At 49.2% G+C, this 22,040-nt stretch overlaps 5 protein-coding genes across 5 annotated transcripts; 2 read left to right on the forward strand and 3 right to left on the reverse strand.

Moving 5' to 3' along the window:
• Positions 1-187: 187 nt before the first annotated feature.
• Positions 188-3,529, reverse strand: DEU56DRAFT_556518 (uncharacterized protein). The gene is made up of 11 exons (XM_041346795.1): positions 3,080-3,529; positions 2,889-3,022; positions 2,705-2,837; positions 2,515-2,655; positions 2,149-2,465; positions 1,573-2,099; positions 1,376-1,519; positions 1,170-1,322; positions 627-1,118; positions 448-570; positions 188-397 (listed from the first exon to the last, which is right to left on the reverse strand). The coding sequence occupies exons 1-11, from the start codon at positions 3,452-3,454 to the stop codon at positions 321-323; spliced, it is 2,616 nt and encodes an 871-aa protein (XP_041204919.1). The 5' UTR covers positions 3,455-3,529; the 3' UTR covers positions 188-320.
• A 7-nt stretch (positions 3,530-3,536) lies between these two features.
• DEU56DRAFT_822953 (glycoside hydrolase family 85 protein) lies at positions 3,537-6,453 on the forward strand. The gene is made up of 7 exons (XM_041354176.1): positions 3,537-3,750; positions 3,807-3,824; positions 3,910-3,983; positions 4,043-4,126; positions 4,181-4,462; positions 4,523-4,628; positions 4,679-6,453. The coding sequence occupies exons 1-7, from the start codon at positions 3,574-3,576 to the stop codon at positions 6,224-6,226; spliced, it is 2,289 nt and encodes a 762-aa protein (XP_041204920.1). The 5' UTR covers positions 3,537-3,573; the 3' UTR covers positions 6,227-6,453.
• Positions 6,454-8,114: 1,661 nt separating this feature from the next.
• On the reverse strand, positions 8,115-10,513 carry DEU56DRAFT_916154 (calcium-activated chloride channel-domain-containing protein; the record flags this gene model as incomplete). Its single annotated transcript, XM_041357832.1, has 4 exons — positions 8,115-9,437; positions 9,493-9,894; positions 9,949-10,228; positions 10,275-10,513. The coding sequence occupies 4 exons, from the start codon at positions 10,511-10,513 to the stop codon at positions 8,115-8,117; spliced, it is 2,244 nt and encodes a 747-aa protein (XP_041204921.1).
• Positions 10,514-10,716: 203 nt separating this feature from the next.
• Positions 10,717-13,096, reverse strand: DEU56DRAFT_822965 (heterogeneous nuclear ribonucleoprotein HRP1). Its single transcript, XM_041354177.1, has 6 exons — positions 13,035-13,096; positions 12,575-12,980; positions 12,142-12,182; positions 11,915-12,075; positions 11,611-11,862; positions 10,717-11,555 (listed from the first exon to the last, which is right to left on the reverse strand). The coding sequence occupies exons 1-6, from the start codon at positions 13,063-13,065 to the stop codon at positions 10,968-10,970; spliced, it is 1,479 nt and encodes a 492-aa protein (XP_041204922.1). The 5' UTR covers positions 13,066-13,096; the 3' UTR covers positions 10,717-10,967.
• Positions 13,097-13,167: 71 nt separating this feature from the next.
• On the forward strand, positions 13,168-14,420 carry DEU56DRAFT_822970 (PdxT/SNO family). Its single transcript, XM_041354178.1, has 5 exons — positions 13,168-13,367; positions 13,424-13,555; positions 13,603-13,802; positions 13,855-13,938; positions 14,000-14,420. Exons 1-5 carry the CDS (start codon positions 13,322-13,324, stop codon positions 14,252-14,254), a joined length of 717 nt encoding a protein of 238 aa, XP_041204923.1. The 5' UTR covers positions 13,168-13,321; the 3' UTR covers positions 14,255-14,420.
• Positions 14,421-22,040: the final 7,620 nt, after the last annotated feature.

The following is a 22,040-nucleotide window of genomic DNA, read 5'->3' on the forward strand; positions in this document are numbered from 1 at the left end:
TTTTCACGCAACAGACTTGGTAAGAGGAGGAAGTAGTTGGCGATGGTATGTCGAGAGAGGAGTTAGTACATTGGTGCAAAATATTGTCGTGCCATTATACTCACTCAGCGTTTGAAACTTGATTTTTATTCTGCTCTATAAAAAGGAATGAGTGATCTTGTACTGGTTTTGTTTTACTATACGATCAATTGTGAATGAAGATATATGATGGTGAGAGTGCTGCGGAATCACTGGACTTGCAATATGATTATAAAGAAAATACAGGAAAAGCAACGATTACGAAAAACCAGGGGTTAGATTTTAAGCACGTCAGAATAAAACTAATAACGGCGACCGCCACGGGTTCCTCCCCCAGGCCCTTGGTATGGTCCATAATCCGGAGGTGGACGACCACCACCTGTGCATAAATTAGAAGGTATGTCCATTGAGAAGAATCAGGATACGCACCAGTACGCGCAGCAGGAGGCGCCGGCGGGAGCGGCGTGGGTGGTGGGGTAGCACGTCTGGTAGCACTAGGAATCACAGCATTGCGTAACAACATCATCAGGTCGTCAGTTCGGAACACGGGACCTAGATTTAATCTCGCATCAGTGATTCCTCTGAGTTTGAAAGACAGAGTGACAGACCATCAAAGGAAGCTGGGCTAGGTAACTGTCCAACAAACCACGAGATAACTGTGGGCAAAGTAGACGCTTTGTCATCTTCGCGATCTTTCTTGACATGCTGCAATTCTCTGTCTCGTTCTCTTTCCCAGCCTGCGGGGCTTCCAAATCGCTTCCTAGGGGGACCCTCCCACCTCTCTCGGTCACGGTCCCGAGGCGGAGGAGATGATGGCCTCTGCCGTTTGCTGGGGGGACCAAAATCAGGTCTGACAGAGCCCTCGCGTCTCTTGTAGTCCGGAGATGAGGCCCTCTTTGTGGTCGGCTGACTGGCTGGCATATGCGAGGCTGAAGTCAAGGAGAACAAAGAGTCTGTACGCTTTTCAATAGAATTCAACGTGCTGGTTGAACCCAATGCGGCAGGCTGGCGAGCTGCCATGGAAAAACCAAGATCCCGTGCTGCAATGGCATCAGTTCCTAGATATGTATGTCGTTGAGCAAACCGTTTGATGGGCGGATCTTGAAACAACTGTAAGCTCCACATCCCGAATAAAGTATGCGTACACGTACCCGAAGGATAAACTTCGGCTATTCTCTTTTCAAGCTTCTGTGCTGCCTCAAGATCACCATACTGGTACTCATAACGCGCCCACCTTTCCCAAAGGGGACGAGCCCGTTCAGGCGGGAAAGCTGTGATGACCCGTTCAAAAAGAGCTCGGGCATCTGAGTAAGGAAATAATGAGTGGGCGAACAGTGCGTAAGAAATGAAACGTAACTGTTTTCGTCATTCACAGATATCAAAAATCCGAGATATCTCAGAACAAACTCAATCTCGTCACCGTAAGTTTCCAAACCTTTCTCAAAGATACGCGATGCCACGCCGGTACCACCATCTTTGTTGCAGTGGTATTCCATTAGAGCTGAAGAGGGACCATCATTATCTGCGAGTCTAACTCGTGGGCCTTCGACGTACCAGCGGCTTCATATACCTCCCACGGCGTCCATCGGTCACGCCTAGCTTTCGCAAAAACTGAACGGAAAGCCTTGAGGTCCAGAGCACGGCGTGCAAACCGAATGTACATGATCCAAACAACACCATATTCTTGTCTTCGGTCGGAGAGCTCTTTGACTTTTGGAGGCTTCTCATCGGAAGCCTGAGTGGCAAAGGACGAAGTATTGGAGATCGTTCCCGCTTCTAACGTCCCTGAACCATTCCCAGCTGGAGCACTCGTAGGCACAGTACGACCGGAGCCATCAGACGTAAAAGACGAGTTGGCGGAATTTATACGACTTTCGAGCTCATCCAACTCAGCACGCAAGACGTCAAGGAACTTGTCGAATGTCGCAGTGACCTCAGCATGTTCCTTGCGGGACTCTTGCAGCTCACAGTATGCAAAGTGGAGGAGGAAGCTGGTAGGGTTGGCCTCCATACCAGACTTGAGGATATTCAGCGCCTCTTCCGGCTTACCCACGCTGTTTGTCCACACGAAAGCCATATACCTGTACAGACGATGAGCTATCCATGACAGAGTTAAAATTGGAGACAAACCATATTTCCGCATAGAACCTCATTCGTATAGCAGCTTTGCGATACACGCCCTGTATACGTGAAATAAGGGTTGCTTTATCCTTGTCCTCAAACTCGAGTGGGTTGCTCTCTTCCCACTTCAAGTACGTTTTCCAAGCCCCAACAAGTGCCCTTTCAGCCGCATTGAACGTAGGAGTAGGAGGTAGGTATAGATGTGGTCGTGCTGACGGAGAAGCTGGAGGCGGAGGGAACAGTGGTCCGAGGTGACGTTGAAGCTGACGAAGCACTGTACGAGCCTGCATGTATGATGGGGATAGATCTGACATGAATTTCTTGGCCTATACCACCGTTAGGATGAGATCGAGCTATCAGCAAAGTATAAATCACCGTTATCTTGTTGAGACTATTCTCAAAAGTCTCGAGTTCTGACCAGAGCCTCTCGACATTTTCAAGAGGGATTTGAACGGCACGATGGTAGACCTTGCGCAGGGCATCCATCTTTTGCTGCTCCTCCCATGTTGTGGTTGTCTGTGACAGGTGTTAGTGGCACGTTGTAAGTGGCAGGACGACGACAAACCTCTCCGGCCTTGAGGAACTGGATATAATCACTCCAAATGTCCCCGCTATCTTTGTCTTGGCCTATCCGGCTCAAGGCAAACTCGTACGCTTTGCTAACGGCTTCGCGACTGGCTGGCGATGTATTGACTCGTCTGGGCAAGCAGTTCAATGCGTCTGGAATTGTGCACACATATCACACTGACCTGACGTAGGTAAGATAGAACTTCCAGAGGTCAACTAGAGGAGAGGATCTCAGGAATCTTCTGAAGAGTTCTTCGGCGTACGGGAAAAGACCGGGGCTCAGGAAATGGTTGAGATAGGCAATTTGAGCGGATGACTTGATATTTGTGACATGTGTTAAGGGCTGTCGAATGCAAGGCTGGAAGGTGCATACCGTGTTGGGATAGACTTCAAGCAGAGCTTCATAGGTCTGTTTTATTTGTTCAATTTCACCGCGCGCCTCGGCGAGGTCGACGAGTCTGTTCCAGCCCTCTGGATCATGAGGTTGCTCACGCAGCTTCTCGCGCAGAACATGCCATTCAGACGGTGCTTCTTGACTCGGAGTATCTTGCTTGGCATTGACTTGTTGAGCTGGAGATTGTTCGTGTCCGTTTTGAGCGGTTGTCTGGTTGAGAGCTTTCAGAGCATTCAGAATCTCTTCGGTTGGCTGAGTCTTGTCTCCAATATACTCGGTGTCGTTCGTTGCGATTTCTGTTGGTGTTTCGATACCGACTGTACTGTCCTGTTGTTCCTCAGACATGTCCGTCATGAAAACGGAAAAAAAAAGTTCGGTTTGGAGGAGAGTTCATCCTACACAACAACCCCACTGCTATTTCCCACGCTCTTGTTCACAACAACCGCCAGCTTGAATTCGTGGACAAGGACATCATGCCTCTCCGAGGAACTAGTCATGGTAAACTTGTTGGCGACGAGGCACCCTACTTCGAGTCTCTGGCCGAGCTTGATCAATGGGCTAGTATCCCTCACGAAAAGTTGATGGCCGTCTTGGAGTATCAGGCCCGTCCTCAGTTTGCAGAATCATCGAACCAGAGAGGGAAGCTTTTGGTGAAGAAGCAAAACTCATGCCCTTCCACGATGCCCCACTGACCCGCCTATCAAAGGTGTGCCACGATTATAAAGTCAGTAGGTGACTCGGTTGATTTATGTCATGATTAGTTCCTTCTCAGCCGCAAATGAAATGACTCTGTCTTCCATTCTGCACAGGGAGGGTACACAGAATCTCCATCTGGCCTGTGCTATACATTCAATTTTTGGCCTCTATGTGACTCATTCGTTTAGTACGTATTCACGGTTTAACCTTATTGATTATCTTATCACATCTTATCACTTGTGCCAGCTTCTCGCATCACAGAGTCACTGTTCCTCCATCAGGATGGATCAATGCGGCGCATCGACAAGGGGTTAAGATGCTCGGAACAATGTAGGCTCCACAAAACACCATTACATGATCCGCATTCCACTCACCCCGTTCCAGAATCTTTGAAGGATCTGGAGAAGCTGACTGCCTCCAGCTGATAGTTGGATGCCCTCAGGTGGGCGCAGGCCCAACTTTACGTACAGATTCGATTCCCATGTCAAGACACTATGCCTCAGTTTTGGCAGAGCTTGCTCGTCAGCGTGGGTTTGATGGTTATCTCCTGAATGTTGAATGCCCACTTCGAGGGGGCCAGGAACAAGCACGGGCGCTTGCTGGATGGATTTTACTTCTGAGATCCGAGCTCGTGACAAAAGTTGGTCGCCATGCCCAAGCTATTTGGTGAGGTCAAGGCCGATCAGAGATCTATAATAAATGTTCCTGACGCAATTCAAATCACAGGTACGACAGTGTGATAATCAACGGTCAACTGAGGTGGCAGGACCGATTGAACAACCTGAATTTGCCATTTTTCCTCTCGTCCGATGCCTTCTTCACGAACTACACTGTAAGTGTGTGTTCAGATGCGCCACCTTTATCTCAAACGTATTCCATAAGTGGCCGACGTCTTTCCCGGCTCTCACTGCCCAGTATTTCATGAGCTTGGATCCAGTGCTCATCAGTGATGATGCGAAGGGGTCTTCCGTCAAGTCTCTTCAAAGCATATTTACAGGTGTTGATGTCTGGGGTCGAGGATCGCACGGTGGAGGAGGATTCGGTTCCTACAAGGCCATTACACATATCGATCCCCAATCACTCGGCCTGAGTGTTGCCCTTTTCGGGCAAGCATGGACATGGGAGAGCGAACAAGACAAGCCAGGATGGAACTGGGATCAGTGGTGGGAATATGAGCGCAAGTTATGGATCGGTCCAGCAGACCCTCAAGAGGTGGTCCCCGTGCCTGATGCTCCCAGACGTCCTGGAGAGCCTGAGTGTCCTCACGGCGCATTCAAACCACTGTCGTCATTCTTTGGACATGCCACCCCTCCTGATCCCGCCCAGCTTGTCTTTTACGCATCGTTCTCTCCAGGAGTTGGGCATTCGTGGTTTGTTGAAGGCGTGAAGGTTCTCCAGACAGATGCCGGCTGGACTGATGTCGACAAGCAAAGTTCCCTTGGAAATTTAGTGTGGCCACGACCATCCTTGATGTGGGAAGACAATGATAGAGAAGAACCACTCCCTTCAGCGTCATCCATGTTGGACATGAGCGACGCATGGAATGGAGGGAATACCCTTAAACTTTCCATCTCTTGTGCTGGCAGTGCGGCCGATGATGCATTTTTCCGGTGCATCTGGCTCCCTGTGCAGTCATTTAATGTGACTTCCCTGATGTCATATGACGTTAGCATCGTTTACAAGACTGCCACTTGTGAGGAGACCGACCTCGACCTTGGACTTTACGTAAAGCCGTTGATGACGGGGGGCGGAGATCTTTCAGAGGTCAATGTCGGGGCATCCACTCAATCTGATCTCAAGAACGGTTGGACCAGACAAGTCCTTAGCTTTTCGGTTCCTCCCGGCACAACTAACGTGTCGATTGCGGTTGGCTTGATCATTGGTTTTACTGCCGAAGATCCATCTCAGCCACTTGATTTTTCAATCTCGTTAGGCCAACTTGCCGTATATCCATCTTCTTCCACTGCCCTCGTCTCGAAGGGAACCCCCGGGATTCTGTGGGCTAAATTCCAAAGCACCAAGCCCCTCACCCCCCCTTCAACTGGTCTCAGCGGGCTTCTCACCTGGGACATCGCATCCTCTTTCCCACGTCTCGCGTTGCGGACGATATCATCACCCGAAGACCCGAATCCTGCATGGATTCTAGATACCAGAGAACGATTCCCCTCATTTCTCTACTTCAACATATACGTCAACCCATACCCCCTCTCGGGAAGTGTCGCGGAGGCCACGGCGGCGATATTCATTGGAACAACAGGCCTAGATGGGCGTGCTAATAGATTTTATGTGGATCCAGCGATTCTGCCGAAGAGTGTGGTGCATGGGAAAGGGTTACGCTTTTATGTGCAAGGAGTTACTGACAAAGGCGATATCCTACCATGGGAGATGTGTGCGCACGTAGATTACATGTTCAACCTTGGAGGCCGTTGATGACCATGCAAGACACGGAGCATGTATATACAGCTGTGAGAGGCTCCTGTGTTTTTTACGTTGCTTGTAATTATGAGGACAAGACGTTTGGATCCGCGGAACGTCTTCGCATGCTGAACTACCTCGTGTCATAGCTGGTAGACTCTGCTTGTGTTCGTGTTCATGCGAATACCAAGTTTCCGAAAGTCTCCAAATTGAGTCCAGACATACGCATGCACCAAGTCCATATTTGGTCAATTTACCCCTCTGGTTCAAACAAATAATGACAGTCAGCCGCTTGCTGTGTATAAAACTGACTAGTCCTGCTTCACTTCTTCGCCCGCTCTTTCTCCTCCTCTCTCATCCTTTGCCTTGTCAGACCCATACCGAATGCTGGAACGAGACATGTGGCATTGTATACATGCGTCACATCGATATCCTAGTACTGACAAGCTGGTGTCCATTCCACCACCATGACTAGTATTTCTGTTTATCTTCCCCGCCCGTCACCGCATGGTATGCTCTGTATTACTCCCTCGATGTCTGAGGCTTTGTTTTCTCGATTGTACCCAGGTCGGACAGCAATTACCATCGAGCGCCACAGGTATGACTTGTGCGCACCACATTCGACGTTCAGTACTTTACCCTGCTTTAGGAAAACTCCAGCGTGCATTGAGATTTAAGATTTGAGGACAATGCGAAGCAACTGAAAGACACTGCAACGGCTGACCATCACTTGCGGCGTGGACGGGTCTGCTGGCCGCATTCGCCAAGGCGGCTATCAGGTGTTCGACTTTCTCTCAACACTCTTCGCCTCCTCAGCATGCCAAACTCCCCGGTCTGGTCGCTGGCCCAGGGTGGTTTAGGCGCTCCAGTCCTTGTCAACTCAACACTCTCGCTGCTCCGTAAGCCCGGGTGTGAGATGAGAGGGTATGCTCCACATTCATTATATGGCCCAACCACTGACATCGTTCCATTTTCAGGGCATCGGCGGTCGTTTCTGTCTACGTCGGGACTTTGTGGATGGCTCGGGACGTGGAACTTGGGTCCCCTGTTTTTGAAACCAAGGATGCCCGCCGGTAGCTCAGTCTCCGTGTCGGGTTGAGGTTGCAGGTGTTTGGCTGACGTTCCACCCTGTTCGCCCCTCAGTCCGCCGGGTCCGGGGGTGGCATCATCAATAATCCAGCATGCTTCCTCGCAATTTGGCAAAGAACCCTCAGCCTAGTTTATTACCACGACTCAGTACACCTCGGCTCAAAACAATGACAGCGACGATGGAAAGCACGTGCTGGGCAATTGAACAGGAGAAGGACGAGGACGTGGGCAAGAGGTGAGCATCTTATTTGCTCGATACCGGGTCATCGGTCGCTGCCGCACCCATAACCTTTTCCTTCCTGTCCTCTTTGCGAGTGACTTTCTCCGTATCCTCTGTGGCCTGCAACTTCGGTAACTCCACGGTGAGTCTGTGTCCCCGAATTCATTGAAACATGACTTATACCAACTCCTTCCCAGTCCGCAACACGCCGTTTACCTTTTGAAATTGAACGACCCGCGTCACAGCATTCGTGCTGTCTACGCCTAGTAAACCCTTAGTATTTGACAGGCCACTGGAAACTGCCATTTCTTACCTCTAAACATTCTCCACACCTCCTGGCATCGATCTCACATCCCCAAACAGTGATTTTCAATTTGCCAGCTCTAATGATGTCCTGTACAATTGTACAAGGCTGAGAACTCCCATTGTGTCTACAGGACATCATCGATGCATCATCTCTTGAATCGTCAAGAAAACAAATGCCGATGCACATACAATGTTAGTTACAATGAAACACCGCCGAAATAGTGAAAACACCAACGAGATGCCCAGGTCCAATGCCGAACATAATACCCCGACCCACGATCCCATGACTCAAGCATCTTTCACCATCTTCCCTATGTCATCCATCCCCTCGTCTATTGTCCAAAAGTTGGCCCACTCATCCTTCTCGTCCGACATTTCCAATATCACATTTTCACCAGGCACGCACTGCCCGAGGCTACTCAGATATTTCTCCTTCATCTCCCGCTCTACGTGTTCTGCCTCCTTCATCTCCTTACTTCCTATCCATATGGCACGGTTCAGGAGATGTCGAACGACGACACGCATCACGAGATAGCCATGGGACGCTAACATCGCGATCAACAGAGCGGACATCAGAAGTTCTCGGGTTGCAGCGAGACCATTAGGTCGATGATGATTCAGGTGCTGCGACTCCTCAGTCACATTCGCATTCATCGCGGTTCCCAGCTCGTGCTCCTGTTGGGGGGGACGGAAGAGATACACCAGTGCAGAGTTCGTGAGAGCCGACAACCATGTTAGAAACGATAGGGACTCGAGCCATGGCCCTATCGTATCTGTCCGGACAGGTATCGGTCGCCGGGTGTGCATCGCGATTTTAAACGCGTCAGAGCGAGCTTCAATGTAGTTGTTGAGAAGCGCCATCACCGGTGCAAGTGGCCATATCGTCGACCAAAGAGCAACGTAGCCAAATTGCGTCACCATCTCGCTGTAGTCCGTGAACACATCATACTCTGGCAGCGCCACTTCGCTCCGAACGCGCTCGAGGAATTCGCGCTCCTCTCTACCGTGTGCATCATGCCCCACAGGTTCGTCATCAAACGCCACCCGCTTTTTCTTCCCGTGTCCTTTTCCATTGTTATTGCGAAAACCTTTCCCATTGCGGAACGACTCCACGGCTCGGAGGACATATGGCAAGCCAATCTCCGTGAAGGTATCCACCACTTGGTTTGTAACCGTAAAGGCGAACATCTGCTCCTGAAGCCTCGACGAATTCAACTTGCGTCGCGCATTGCTCCTATCCGACTCCCATATACTGAGTCCCGCCGCACTGACTGTCTTTCCAGCGCTTCCTCCAGCGCCGAGATGCGACGTGGCGTTGAAATTGATATTGAATTTCTCCAATAGGGCCAACGCACGATGACCGCCTGTGAACAAGTGTGACTGGACAAAGTGCATGACACTTTCGCCGAAAGGGACGTAGACGAATGCGGACAGGGCAAGGCCGAGATAAGCATTCATCGCCGAGAGCGTGAAGACCTTCAATGCAAGAGAACTGCTATGGCTCGACTGATGCTCGTGATTTTCCCAATCCGTAAAACTCGTGGCGTGTTTCTGGTACATTGCGAGTAACCGAGGAACAAGGAGCGAGAAAAGTATCGTTGGGGCGAAAGCCTGAAAACGAAGGATGCTCAGATACGCGGTAAGCGGCAGGCATAAGTTAGCTTACCACATATCTGTGACCGGGACCTTTGTAAAGTTGAGTCACAAAAGCTTCCAGGACGAATATGCCTGTCAATATGACCGCAAGGATAGTCGCAAAGAGTAGGATGACTGGAAGGCCAGCCATCATGCGCGTCTCCTGCTTCCACCAGGGGAAACTCGGCAGATGATCAACTCTCCGCTTTTCCACGCGCCACGAGCCACGAGTGCACCATCTGACTGACAGGATACGCTCTTGCAGTCTCCACCATTCGACGAACACAATTGACCACAACAGGAGTAAAGTGGAATATAAGGCAGAGTAGGGGTTGCCGCAGAGATAAAAGATAGCGCCAAGAGCCGCGGGAAAGATCAGGGCCCGCGTGTATGCTGTGAGGAAGAAAAAGTAGAGCGCAACGGAATCTCCGAACTAGGATGGCAATATCATAATGACGTACGCGAGATAAAATTAACTGAGACAAACCTGGTCTCGAATCTTTTCGAGTTCAACGTTCGCTATTCGGTGCCGTGTCCATAGGCGTATCCAGTGGTCATTGAAGTCGTGGTCGTGAAGTACCATTACAGACTCCACGAGATCCCATTCTTTTCGCCCTGGAATAATACCCAAGCCTCTATCTTCGGGTGTAGAGGAAATGAATCCATGGACCAAACGGATACGGTCAGCGGTAGATAGTGGGGCTGATTCATATTCATTCGTGGACGGCATCTTAGACATCGGAAGTCCGTATAGAAAGTCTGAATTTCTGGAATGTATAAGAAGATGGAAAATGAATTAGTCGTGACACTCACCGTTCACAACGAATAAGGTTCGCAAGCACATTCTGCGGGCAAGTCACCATTACAAGCAATTGACCTTGGCTCTCTCCACGCCTCCCAACAGCTTTGAGGCCAGCTCGGGTGAGCGTATCGATGAGCTTGGAATACTGCTTTTCTGCCTTGACAGCATTCTGGCGCACCTGCTCTTTAGAAAAGCTGGTTCCTTTCTGGATAGCACGAAAAACTATGACCACGTCCACATGAGGGGGCATTGTATGGGCACACGTGGGTGCCCTGCCTTAGATTTGAGCTGTATTGAGGCCTCTGCGAGTGTTGATTATGTTGCAACTAGGAGAATCCTGTGGAGCTGATGCGGCTAGAACGACTCGGGAGATATCTACACGTTTGAGTATGTCATGGCAAACGACGTCAACGGAGGAGGCGGAAGTATTTGATTACATCAGCAACGTACCTTGTCGCGTCGTTTGCAGAAGGAACTTCCCGGTCTGGGCTTACTCCCATGGAACGATGCTTGATGCGGCAAGTACAAAAGATTCATTCCACACGGCTTCTGAACATACTACAGGAACAGCAGTTAAAAAGCGGAAATGACGAACAAGACTACTGCGTATATATGCATATGAAAAGGTCCACCATCTGCATGCGTACACGGGCCAGCTTTTGAATTGATAAGTTAGTAATGCGAATCCAGCGATGTCACGGGAACTAGCGCGCATAAGGATGGTAACTGTGCTGCCCTCGTTGTCCCGCTCGTTGTGGGCCAACGCCAAGACCACCAGGACCACCCGGACCACCTTGTGCTCCTCGTGGACCACGTGGGACATTCGGACCCAGGCTGGCTGGCCCTGTAGGTGTACCACCACCCCCCATGCCCTGTCCGCCTCTCCCCATTCCACCACCCATCCCTGGTCCTCCACCGCCCATACCACCTGCCATTGCGGGACTTCCCATGCCGCCTCTGCCCATACCCATGCCTGCGCCGCCACCACCACCATAACCACCCATGCCACCCATCATGCCCGGATTCATACCTGGGGTCATGCCTGGATTCATACCCATACCCATACCTGCCATCATGCCGCCTCCGCCTGCCATTTGGAACATGCGAGTGTACAAAGCGGCAAGGGCCTGAGGATCAAATGGAGTGTTGCCCGAGGGAGCCGCGGGCATAGGGTTAGCTACCGCATTGAAATTCCCGCCCTTGTTGGTGTACTGTTGTTGCTGCTGCTGCTGACTGCCGTCCTCATTGAAGTTGTCGCGCTGATAACGCGGTTGCGCCAGCTTCACATCAATCTTAAACAAGGGCGTAAATGAATGAGTCTACTTCTAGATATAGCACGTTACATACCAATTTGCCATCGATCTCTAGGTTCCCAAAACCGAGGAAGGGCTGGACATTTGTGTCTTCGAATGAAACAAACCCGAAACCCTTGCTTCTTCCTGTCTCACGGTCTAACATGACAGTCGAATCAATGACCTTGCCAAACTGCGAGAAGAAGTCTCGCATCGACTCGGACGTCACACTCCCTGCAAGACCGCCGATGAACAGTTTTGTGGCCCGTTGATGCTCTTGTCTAGGTATTGCTCTCTTTGGATCAATCTTGAGATAACGGGTAAATAGACTTCAATGCTAGATACAACATTGTACGTACAATCTTGCCATCTAGGAAGTGCTCCCGCACCATCACCGCATTAACGCTTGCGGGGTCGTCAAAAGTCAAAAAGGCGAAGCATCTCGACCGGCCAGCAGCATCGCGCATGATCGTGCATGCATCTACTTTACCGAACTGGGAGAAGTAATTCCTGAGGGACTCTGCCGCGAATGACCTTATTTTAGTACTACCGAACGGTACAGAGCAAGTAATAATGATGTAAGTACCATCGGTTGTGTCCCAGTTGAGACCGCCAATGAACATCTTGCTATAGATAGTGTCGCACGCGCGAGGCAACATGGTCGAAGATACGACGAATACGTTCGGACGGCGGTAATTGAGCGTACGATATGAAAAGCAAAGCTCGCTATTAGTTTCTGTAGAGACAGGGGTGTTATGACAGAGGAGAAAAGGAAAGACGCTACTGTCTGTTCGCGTTATGGCTAGCCTAGCTTAGACTGGACGTAGAGAACGCGAATACGCTAGAGCTAGACTAGTCGTCCTAGTCGACATAGCTGAGTAGCTAGGCATGACGATGACCGAGCAACTACGTCGGCATTATTGACCGTCAACGACTAAGATCCAATATTCCCCAGCAATGCAAAATTGCATGACCCAAAATTTTATAGAAAGTTAGTAGAACTGTCCTATGCAACTCACCCTTCATCCTTCATCTCAGACGGCCGCACACTTCTCTCGTGGCTATGTTGGCGGTCATAACTACCCACACCTTCATGTTGGCCCATGTCTGGTCCATAGTCAGATTGAGGTTGCTGGTAAGTCGGTATTTGTTGCGTAGCTGGAGCGGTGTAGGCAGGAGGTCCAGATTGAGCGGGAGTCGACGTGTATTCTTCATAAGTCTGTACTGGATAAGTCTCTATTGCAGGTGCTTTGGGGGCGGCGGCCGGCACGACTGGTGAGGGCTGTTTTGATGGCGTCGGCGGGGGAGCCTTCACAGTGGAAGCAACAGGTGCTTGAGGGGGGGCTTCCAATACCTCTTCTGGTTTAGATTGGTCGCCGTTTTCTGTTGGAGTCGGAAATTCGGGCTCGTCATTGCCGTAGAGGTCTAGAAATGTATCAAATTAAAACGGAGCAGTTCGCGTGCGTTAGGAACACATACCGCCATAGAGGTCAGCGTCAAGCTCAGACATGATGGTGGTTGGGGTGAGAGTGAAAAAGAGCTCGGGTCTTAGTAATCGCGTCATCACTTATGCCTGAAAAAGTCCCACGCTCTGCGCCGAGCGGGCCGTTTCGGCCAACTGTCAAATTTTCTCCTCCTCGTAGACTACATTTCAATTCTCGCTGATCATGACTGGATCCGCATCATTCCGCCCCGTATATGTTTCCCTCAAGTTTCCGTGAGTTCTGTGACGTGTACAACAGATCGCTTCGTTTCTCTTTCTCATCATGGCCCACGCCCAGGTCAGCAACAACGTTACCATCGGCATACTAGGTAAGTACGGTATATGCGCTAGTACAGTATATACATTGTTTCACTGGAAAATACAGCTCTTCAAGGAGCCTTCGCAGAGCATCAAGTCGCCCTTCAGAAGCTCTCATGTCAGAAGAAAATCGCGGTTATTCTTGTGCGGACCGCAGGAGATCTTTCAGCATGTGATGCTCTGATTATCCCCGGAGGGGGTGAGATAAGCGTCACTGTACCTAAACTCACTCATATCATCCGATAGAGTCCACCACTATCGCACTGCTCGCTAAGCTCGCTGGGCTTTTAGAACCTCTACGGGCGTTCTTGCAGAACAAACCTGTGTGGGGAACCTGTGCCGGGGCAATTCTTCTTGCACAGGCAGTTGAGAACACCAAAAAAGGTGGTCAGGAACTTCTCGGCGGAATATCAGTCACCGTCGCTCGAAATGGTTGGGGTTCACAGGTATAAACATCATGTTTCGCAGTCCTTCCTCTGTTGACACCGTCTTCCGAAGATCGAGTCTTTTGAGGCACCTCTTTCAATAGACGGTCTGCGGGATCCAACCACTCCGTTTATGGGTGTATTCATTCGTGCTCCTGTGCGTGTCCCTATTTTACACCCATTCGTATCATTGTATTCATTCGACTTTCCTTGAAAAGGTTGTCTTAGCCTTACATCCATCCACCGAGAACCCACCAATAGAAATCATCGCTCGCTTACCGCTTAACGTTGTGCCAAATGCACAGAAGCTGATGGTACACGATGAAGGCGACTCTGATCCACGCAATTCACAGAGTATCGTCGCATTAAGGCAGGGACGACACATGCTCACTACATTTCACCCGGAGCTCACAAAAGACAATCGTTTTCACGAGTATTTTGTGCGGATTTGTGTTTTGCCTACTCTCCTGTGAAGTGAGGCAATATGACACTTTGGGCCATGTAATAGACTGAGCCTCATAGAAGGTTTTACATTGGTGGTTCTCGCGACTTCTTTTTTTTGTTTTGTTTTGAAATCCAATTTTTTGTCTTGGGGCAGCGCCCGATGTAGACAATACATGCAATATACTACTGCGACTATGTTTCGATGAGGTGTACATTGGTATAATTCAGAACCATTGGCTCGCACTCCGTACTGAGGTTTGGAGTTGGTAGAGCATTATGAGGCCAATCTGAGGCTAGGAGGGGGGGTGGGTGTATGCGCGGATGCACGAGGTTATTTCTGGGGGTTTGTGCTGATGATGGGGCTATTCGGTATGGTACTGGGAGTGCGCTTGGGGCGAGGTGGCTCAGCTCCTTTTTAGTTGTTTTCTACTGGCGCGACGTTACCGAAGGCATTCTCTAGGCGTTTTCGCGACTTCTTGGGATTGCACACATTTGTTACTGAGGACAGCCAGCGAGCAACTCCAAGCGAGAGCAGGACCCAGAGAAATTTGGACGGATCATTGAAGTGAAATATGTATTGGACGATTTTATGCCTGCCAGACCTTTTGCGTATCGAGAAGGGCATCATCCAACAGCGTTCTGTCCGACTTGGCCTTGCTGCGTTTTGTAAAGACGGCATGAGACGCATAATCCAGGTTGATCTCCCCAAGGTCAATAGCCGTGTAATAATCACTCGAGATGATGGCTCCATCTCTGTTGGCAAGGCAGGACGCACTGCATTTTCTTGAAAGCTCAGACTTGCCGCCGTTGGACTAGTCAAGACAGTTGGCCTTTGTGTTGTCGTAAATTAGGTGTCGCAACAATTCCAGGGCTTCTTCAAGCCTACTTACCCGAAGGCGTGCATTGCATCGTTCCTGGGTGCCTTTTGCCACAAGGACTTCAGGTCCCAGCGAAGAGCTGGACAAAGTATACAGTTACGACAAGCTTTTTTGGATGTATCATCGTAACGTTCGACGATGAAGTCCTCATACATGACGTTTGATGCGAATGCGCTGGAATTTACGGTGGTAGTAAAGTGGTCGGTTGCTTCGTCGTGATGCGCGCCATCCAAGGCTTTGACTCGAAGCTGAACGCGTAGATGTGTCCGACATGCGAGTTGCAAAGATCAGCGTTGATGGTCAAGCTCGGTGACATGATACTCACTTCCACAACACAACACGCGAGAAGATCGGCGTTCAGATAAGTGGCAGTGAGATCTTTGAGGAGTTGCATGGTCTTCTCATGTTGATGTAGATTGAAGACAATGAAGAGGGCGGTGACCCGAAATACGACACGAAGCAGCCAAAAATAAAACCTGTTACGAAACACCTATTAGCGCTGCTTCATGAAATCCTGTCATCCATACGAGGCTTCCCCGACATTGTTAGTTTGCTACCAGAGAGGGCCGAGAAGTAAAAGCAGTGAGTACTGTGCAATTGTTCTTCTCATTTTCTATCATGACCAGTGTAAGAGCCCAGAAAATATACGGACGGCTTACCCTAATGAGCATGATGACTTCCGAATCCCTTGCTGCGACACCGACCATTGAGGAAGCTATGCCTTCTGAATCTGAATCACTTGCAACGCCGTCCACTGAAGAAGCCTCACCTCCACCGCAACCCCAAAGACCAACTCCCAAGCACGAATTTGAGGGGCATGCCATGGACGATGTTTGGAATGTTGTCTTCTTGCACGACAACGTCCACATGGTGAGTGGTTCGGAGGGCGGCATAATGTGCAAGTGGGATTGTAACACAGGACTTCTTGTCGGGGAACCATGGACAAGCGAGGGCGGAAGCATATGGGCAATGTCTCTTTCACCAGACGGAAAGACAATTGCGTGCGGGAGGGAGGATCGAACGATTCAGCTATGGAACACCAATGGAGAGATGATTAAAGCCATCTCGACGGGTCACGTCAGCTGGATCAGGTCACTGTCGTGGTCTCCCAGTGGGGAACATATTGCAAGCGGATCTAGTGATGAAACGATCCTCATTCAAAAGGCCGACACCGGAGAAATGGAAGTGGGTCCTATCAAGTCGAAGCAGGGTTATGTGTCTGCTCTGGCATATTCACCGTCAGGTGACAGACTCGCATCAGGCGGATGGCTAACAATTTGCATTTGGAACACCAAGACAGGCGAGCTCATTATCGGCCCCATCGAAGAACTGGGTTGGGATGTGCGGTCGTTGGTGTGGTCGTCGGACAGCACAAAACTTTACTCTGCGTCAGCGAGAGAAGCACGTGTTTTTGACAGTAGTTCAGGTACCCAACTTCATCTCTTCGAGCATCCCCATGACCTGGAGTCCGCCGCACTTTCACCCAAACATAATGTACTGGTGTGCGTGGGCGACGAAGGTGTTGCACAGCTATGGGACACAGAGTCCCATCAACCACTCGGCCTGCCATTCGACCACATTTACAAACGCCTTTTTTGTGTGTCATTCTCTCGAGATGGGAGATTCCTTGCATATGGCGGAGAAGGCGGTGAACTCACTCTGTGGACGATAAAAGAAATAGCTCCAGAGCTTCTGGTACGTGCTTTCACAACCATACTTCAAGGTGACAACAGTAAACTCGTTCACAGTCACCAACACCGTCTTGCCTTGATGTCAGTGCTCTTGTATTCGACCGCCCTCCTTCTCTTGCTCACGGAGCTATTACAGGTCGACGCTACAAATCTTCAATCAGATGTTATCACGGACGAGGGGCATGATCCGTATCGAAACTTTTTTCAAGTAAACATTGTGTTTTGTCATGCGAGGGCTGCTAGTGTTGACAATAAACATTTGTAGACTTCCCACCCTTATCATACTTCAGCACCATCTGGTCCCTCTCGCCGTTCTCGGCGTCCCAACCCATCCCCAGCTTGGCGCATCTGGAACATCATTGTCCCATCTCTACGCCACTCGCCGGAAAATGAGTCTATCGCGCTGCAACAACGCCCCAAGCGCAGTTTCTTCTCGCGACATGCAGGCCCGCGGCCCGTAACAATCTGCGCCGCCAGAAAAAAAAAAGTAAGCAGTGTATTACGTGTCCCTCGTTCTGCTGTACTTATATGTAACCAATCCTCCAGAGGCGCTGGATAGTGCTTCCCCCTAAGAAGACTAACGCTCAGACTGGTCAGTCGTCCTCAACGACAGCTCAACCAGCGCAGCCAAACTTGACGCCACAGCCTCAGCCACAACCACAGACGCAGCCTCAGATTCAGACTCAGGTACAGACGGTGATACAACAACCTGCACAAGAACTTGAAGATTATGGTAGTTGGGGCAATTTTTGCCTCGCACTCTGGTGCATCCCACGCCGCCCTCGTGTTGTCTCCACCGTTCAGCCTGCTACCCTCGTAATCTTTACCAAGTGTGTTCTCGTCGCTTCCTACTTACATCTCATCTTGCTTGTCCGGGTCTAATTGTTCTGTCTCCATATACATCAATTTTCGTGTTCCTCGCGTGTGCGTTTGGCTGATGGGTCCATTCCGACGAAATTTTGGGGTTTGCCGTTATCGACAAGCCAGTCATCAGCTTATGTATACAATATTAATGGCCTTCAAACTGGCTGTTGTCGATGCTGAGGAGCCCAATATAGAATTAGGTGGCGCTATAGCTAATATATGACTTGCGGGCAAGCCGGTTGGGATCTGCTCGGTCGAAGTCGGATTTAGTGAAAACGACAATCAACAAACGACAATTGAATAACTCAGCCGAAAACGACAACGCAGGTGACTGTTTACAACGTATCTATCCCAATCCTTCCACAAAAATCAAAGGGCTTAACTGCTGCGCGTCAGATCAGCTCATCGAGACTCCATGCGACAACAGTACATGCCAAGTCATTCATGCAATGCCGTCGCATGGCGTCTCGAGCTGATACCAGTCTCGAAGCAACTATAAACATCAGGAAATGAAACTACTCACCTTTCCCCAGGACCAGGGTCGCGATAGATCTTTCTCCTCTTGTGCAGAACACGTCATTTTTTTGGGGATTTTATTGTTTTATTGTTTGTTAAACCGGGCGTGGACTTACTCGCGCTGACGACCTCGGCTCTTTGAGCCTCTTGGCGCCGAGGAAGCAGACTGATTAATTGACGACGCCACACCCGGACCCGGCGGGCACTGAGGAGCGGACGGGATGGAACGTTAGCAACACCTGCAACCTCAACCCAGCCGGGAGACTGAGCTTCCCGGTGAGCGTCCTCGGTTTTAAAGCAGGGCCCACGTTCCACGTCCCGAACCATCCACTAGGTCCCGACCGTGGGCGACAGCGACCACCGATGCCCTGAAGATGGCATGATGTCAGCGGCAGGCCAGGAGATAAAAGAGCCCATAATGCTATATAGATACATCAATATACTACTATAGCCCTAAAATAGGGATACATTATCCAGTCTACTTGTCCACTGTCCACAATGATATATCCAATGGTGAATCACAATAAGCAGTTTTAGGCTGCAATTTTGGCTCCCCAAAGCGAAAATTCATAATATATATTCCATTTTGGTAACCTCCTCATGTCAGGCCTCCCCACATTATTCCCACACATCATATGTTCGCATTTTTTCAGCCCCACAGTGTGGGAATTACCCCACAACACCAAAAACATCGCCCAATTTGGGAATCTCCACAATATCAATTATTCCCACACCCTTCCCACCTCACTGCAGCTTCACCACCACCCCACAATAGGTCCCCCTTCATATATAAGTGGTAGTTTGGTATATATATATATATTATAATATAATAGTCCGCTTTTTTTGTTTATTTGTGTATCTGCTCCTCCTCCAGGGCCCTTTCAACATAGCCTAGGGTACAGAACACTTTCGCATTTTTGCCCCTATGACAGGGAAGTGTTCTAAGGCATTCAGAACATGTTCAGGAGTATATATGAATGTATTCCCATCTTTATTTTACCCCCTGAAGCGCCCTACATCAATAGTTATAGCATATACACATAGAAATACAAAATATGTTCCCATGTGTGCATTTCCAAGTGAACAGACTTGAAAATTGTATCCCCACAATCCACTAAACAGTAGGAACAATGTATCAGGAGATCAGGACCACAGAACAACACCCTGTTGAATGGTATACCCCTCTTCTTCTGGTGGTTTACCCCCTGTGAAAATTTTTCCTAGAAGGCTAGACCTTAGATATGGCAGGGAGTCTATTCCTATACATATCTGGAGTATATCTATCACATAGCTACCACAGGAAGCCTTTAGGGCCCTTCAATAGGAACAAAAACATAAAACATCACATATTTCACTTTTTTGATGTTTTGTACTACCTTACCTTTTCACAAATAATACAACATGATCATATATCATTAGTAGGGCATGTATACATGTTTCCTATGCTAAGGATCAGCTGGATATAGGGTGGAAACATTAGATCTGAGGTAAAGGGGGTATTTCCACTGATTAGAAGGCCACATGGAAATAAAGAGTTTTATCAGTGATCAGACACCTGGGATATATCTCATATATATCTCTAATGATAGGTTTAAATCTATAGAAAGATCCATCAAGGTTTGAATGAATGGGAAGGAAAATGACTGGTGTTGTTCTGTGGTCCTGATCTCCTGATACATTGTTCCTACTGTTTAGTGGATTGTGGGGATACAATTTTCAAGTCTGTTCACTTGGAAATGCACACATGGGAACATATTTTGTATTTCTATGTGTATATGCTATAACTATTGATGTAGGGCGCTTCAGGGGGTAAAATAAAGATGGGAATACATTCATATATACTCCTGAACATGTTCTGAATGCCTTAGAACACTTCCCTGTCATAGGGGCAAAAATGCGAAAGTGTTCTGTACCCTAGGCTATGTTGAAAGGGCCCTGGAGGAGGAGCAGATACACAAATAAACAAAAAAAGCGGACTATTATATTATAATATATATATATATACCAAACTACCACTTATATATGAAGGGGGACCTATTGTGGGGTGGTGGTGAAGCTGCAGTGAGGTGGGAAGGGTGTGGGAATAATTGATATTGTGGAGATTCCCAAATTGGGCGATGTTTTTGGTGTTGTGGGGTAATTCCCACACTGTGGGGCTGAAAAATGCGAACATATGATGTGTGGGAATAATGTGGGGAGGCCTGACATGAGGAGGTTACCAAAATGGAATATATATTATGAATTTTCGCTTTGGGGAGCCAAAATTGCAGTCATAATGTATGTTTAGGATTTCTGCTTGCTATATTAGATACATGGATTCTCAGACTACATGGATGTATCACTGGTGAGTGGACAATTAGATTGGGGGATGTATCCCTATTTTAGGCCTATAGGCCAAAAGGATACATCCATCCCCCACCATCAGGTGGATAAAAATGGAATGGAACGTACACTCTCATCTCGTGCTCGTGCTTACGAAGCTACGAGAGTATTGAGTTGACGTGGGCCGGGGTGCCTAAGCCACGGTGCGGGCCAGTGCAACCGACCAGGGAGATGCTGAGGAGGTGGGCAGGGCGGAGAGAAATCAGACTCCTGAGAGCCCCGGCGAATGTGGCCAGCAGACGCGGCTTGAAGAGGGTCAGGAGGACCCAGGTCCTATCCACTGCGCTGTCCACGCCGCGAACGACGTCCATGAAGGCCAGCAGCTATGTTGTAATGTTCTATCATTTGTTTCTCCGTATACTTGAATCGTAAATTTGATGCACGCCGGAGTTTGCCTACATCACCTGAGCAGTCGATGTCAGTTAGTAGATGGATAGGAATGTGGCGAAAAACAGACATACTTTTGTTGTCCAGTGAAAGCTCGCTGTCAGATCCGGGCAGTCACGAGAACATGTCGTCTGGCAAATTGTAAGGAAGAGACTTACGATGTAGCATCGGGCAGGCGTGATTCAATGTGTGCTAGTGGCAGAAAGAACAAGATGTCAGCTAAGTCGGAGTCTGAGTCGCACGCCACATACCTTCAAGTTGCGAGAACGTCCAAGACTCCAACATGAAGAAGTGTCACAAGGTAGAAGCTGTGAAGATGAGAGCGAAGGAGGAAGAGCGGATGAAGGAATGAAAGCCACTGAGGGAGTTTTACACAGCATGGCGGCTGACAGTTATGTACAGCACAGCACAGGGGTGAATTTGCCAAATATGGCGCTTGAACGCATCGGTCACATGATGTAAACCTTCTGATCCTAACAATGCCAAACATGCATGAACGCCTAAGACACATAACGCGATGTCTCGACCTGCGATTTGACGAGTCCTCGAGCTTCAAGCTTCAAGTATATAAAAAGCTTTTCCTCGCTGATTCCCTAATCTAGGGTCATGCTAATCCGGTTTTCTCATCACAGGTAGCTGGATGCTTTACTGGCTGATGACGAACCTGACATTCAACATGCTGATGCAGTCCTCCAGGAGGATTTCAATGGTTTGATTGTCTAGGAGTTCACGGATGACGAAGGGGATGATAGTGTAGACGAGTGGTGATCTGTTGTGAACTAATTGATTGATAGCCGGACAGCCGCGCTCTGTACCTATAGCTCTCTGGTGCTCGCAACAAAATCCGCGTACTGAGAAGTCTTAAGAAAAATGATAAAAGCAACATCAGATGTGTACGGAGTCCACAACTTGTGACTACCGTTTATAATGGGCCATACCACAGGCGGTAACAAGAGCGCGGCTGTTAGGCTTTCCATATGCTAGTGTGAGATGAATGCTCTCGTAGCAAAACACGAGACGTAAATTCTGATGTTCTACAGCAAACTTCTGTTGCATTCGGCCATGCAAACCTGTCCCCTGGCCACGAGCTAAGTCCA

This window comes from Suillus clintonianus (assembly GCF_016758775.1).
Source record: "Suillus clintonianus strain FC179 chromosome Unknown DEU56scaffold_80, whole genome shotgun sequence".
NCBI lineage: Eukaryota > Fungi > Basidiomycota > Agaricomycetes > Boletales > Suillaceae > Suillus > Suillus clintonianus.

Excerpts from the sequence above, each read along its gene's own strand:
- DEU56DRAFT_822970 (XM_041354178.1), top strand. The coding sequence starts at position 13,322 with ATGGCCCACGCCCAGGTCAGCAACAACGTTACCATCGGCATACTAG. Across the intron at positions 13,368-13,423 it reads CGTTACCATCGGCATACTAG|CTCTTCAAGGAGCCTTCGCA; the intron begins GTAAGTACGGTA and ends TGGAAAATACAG. Across the intron at positions 13,556-13,602 it reads TCTGATTATCCCCGGAGGGG|AGTCCACCACTATCGCACTG; the intron begins GTGAGATAAGCG and ends ATCATCCGATAG.
- DEU56DRAFT_822953 (XM_041354176.1), top strand. The coding sequence starts at position 3,574 with ATGCCTCTCCGAGGAACTAGTCATGGTAAACTTGTTGGCGACGAGGCA. Across the intron at positions 4,127-4,180 it reads GTTAAGATGCTCGGAACAAT|AATCTTTGAAGGATCTGGAG; the intron begins GTAGGCTCCACA and ends ACCCCGTTCCAG. Across the intron at positions 4,463-4,522 it reads CGCCATGCCCAAGCTATTTG|GTACGACAGTGTGATAATCA; the intron begins GTGAGGTCAAGG and ends TTCAAATCACAG.
- DEU56DRAFT_556518 (XM_041346795.1), bottom strand. The coding sequence starts at position 3,454 with ATGACGGACATGTCTGAGGAACAACAGGACAGTACAGTCGGTATCGAA. Across the intron at positions 2,838-2,888 it reads TTCTATCTTACCTACGTCAG|ACGAGTCAATACATCGCCAG; the intron begins GTCAGTGTGATA and ends CTGCTTGCCCAG. Across the intron at positions 1,119-1,169 it reads AGCCGAAGTTTATCCTTCGG|ATCCGCCCATCAAACGGTTT; the intron begins GTACGTGTACGC and ends AGTTGTTTCAAG.
- DEU56DRAFT_822965 (XM_041354177.1), bottom strand. The coding sequence starts at position 13,065 with ATGTCTGAGCTTGACGCTGACCTCTATGGCG. Across the intron at positions 12,981-13,034 it reads TGACGCTGACCTCTATGGCG|ACCTCTACGGCAATGACGAG; the intron begins GTATGTGTTCCT and ends ATACATTTCTAG. Across the intron at positions 12,183-12,574 it reads TCTGAGATGAAGGATGAAGG|CAAGATGTTCATTGGCGGTC; the intron begins GTGAGTTGCATA and ends CACTATCTATAG.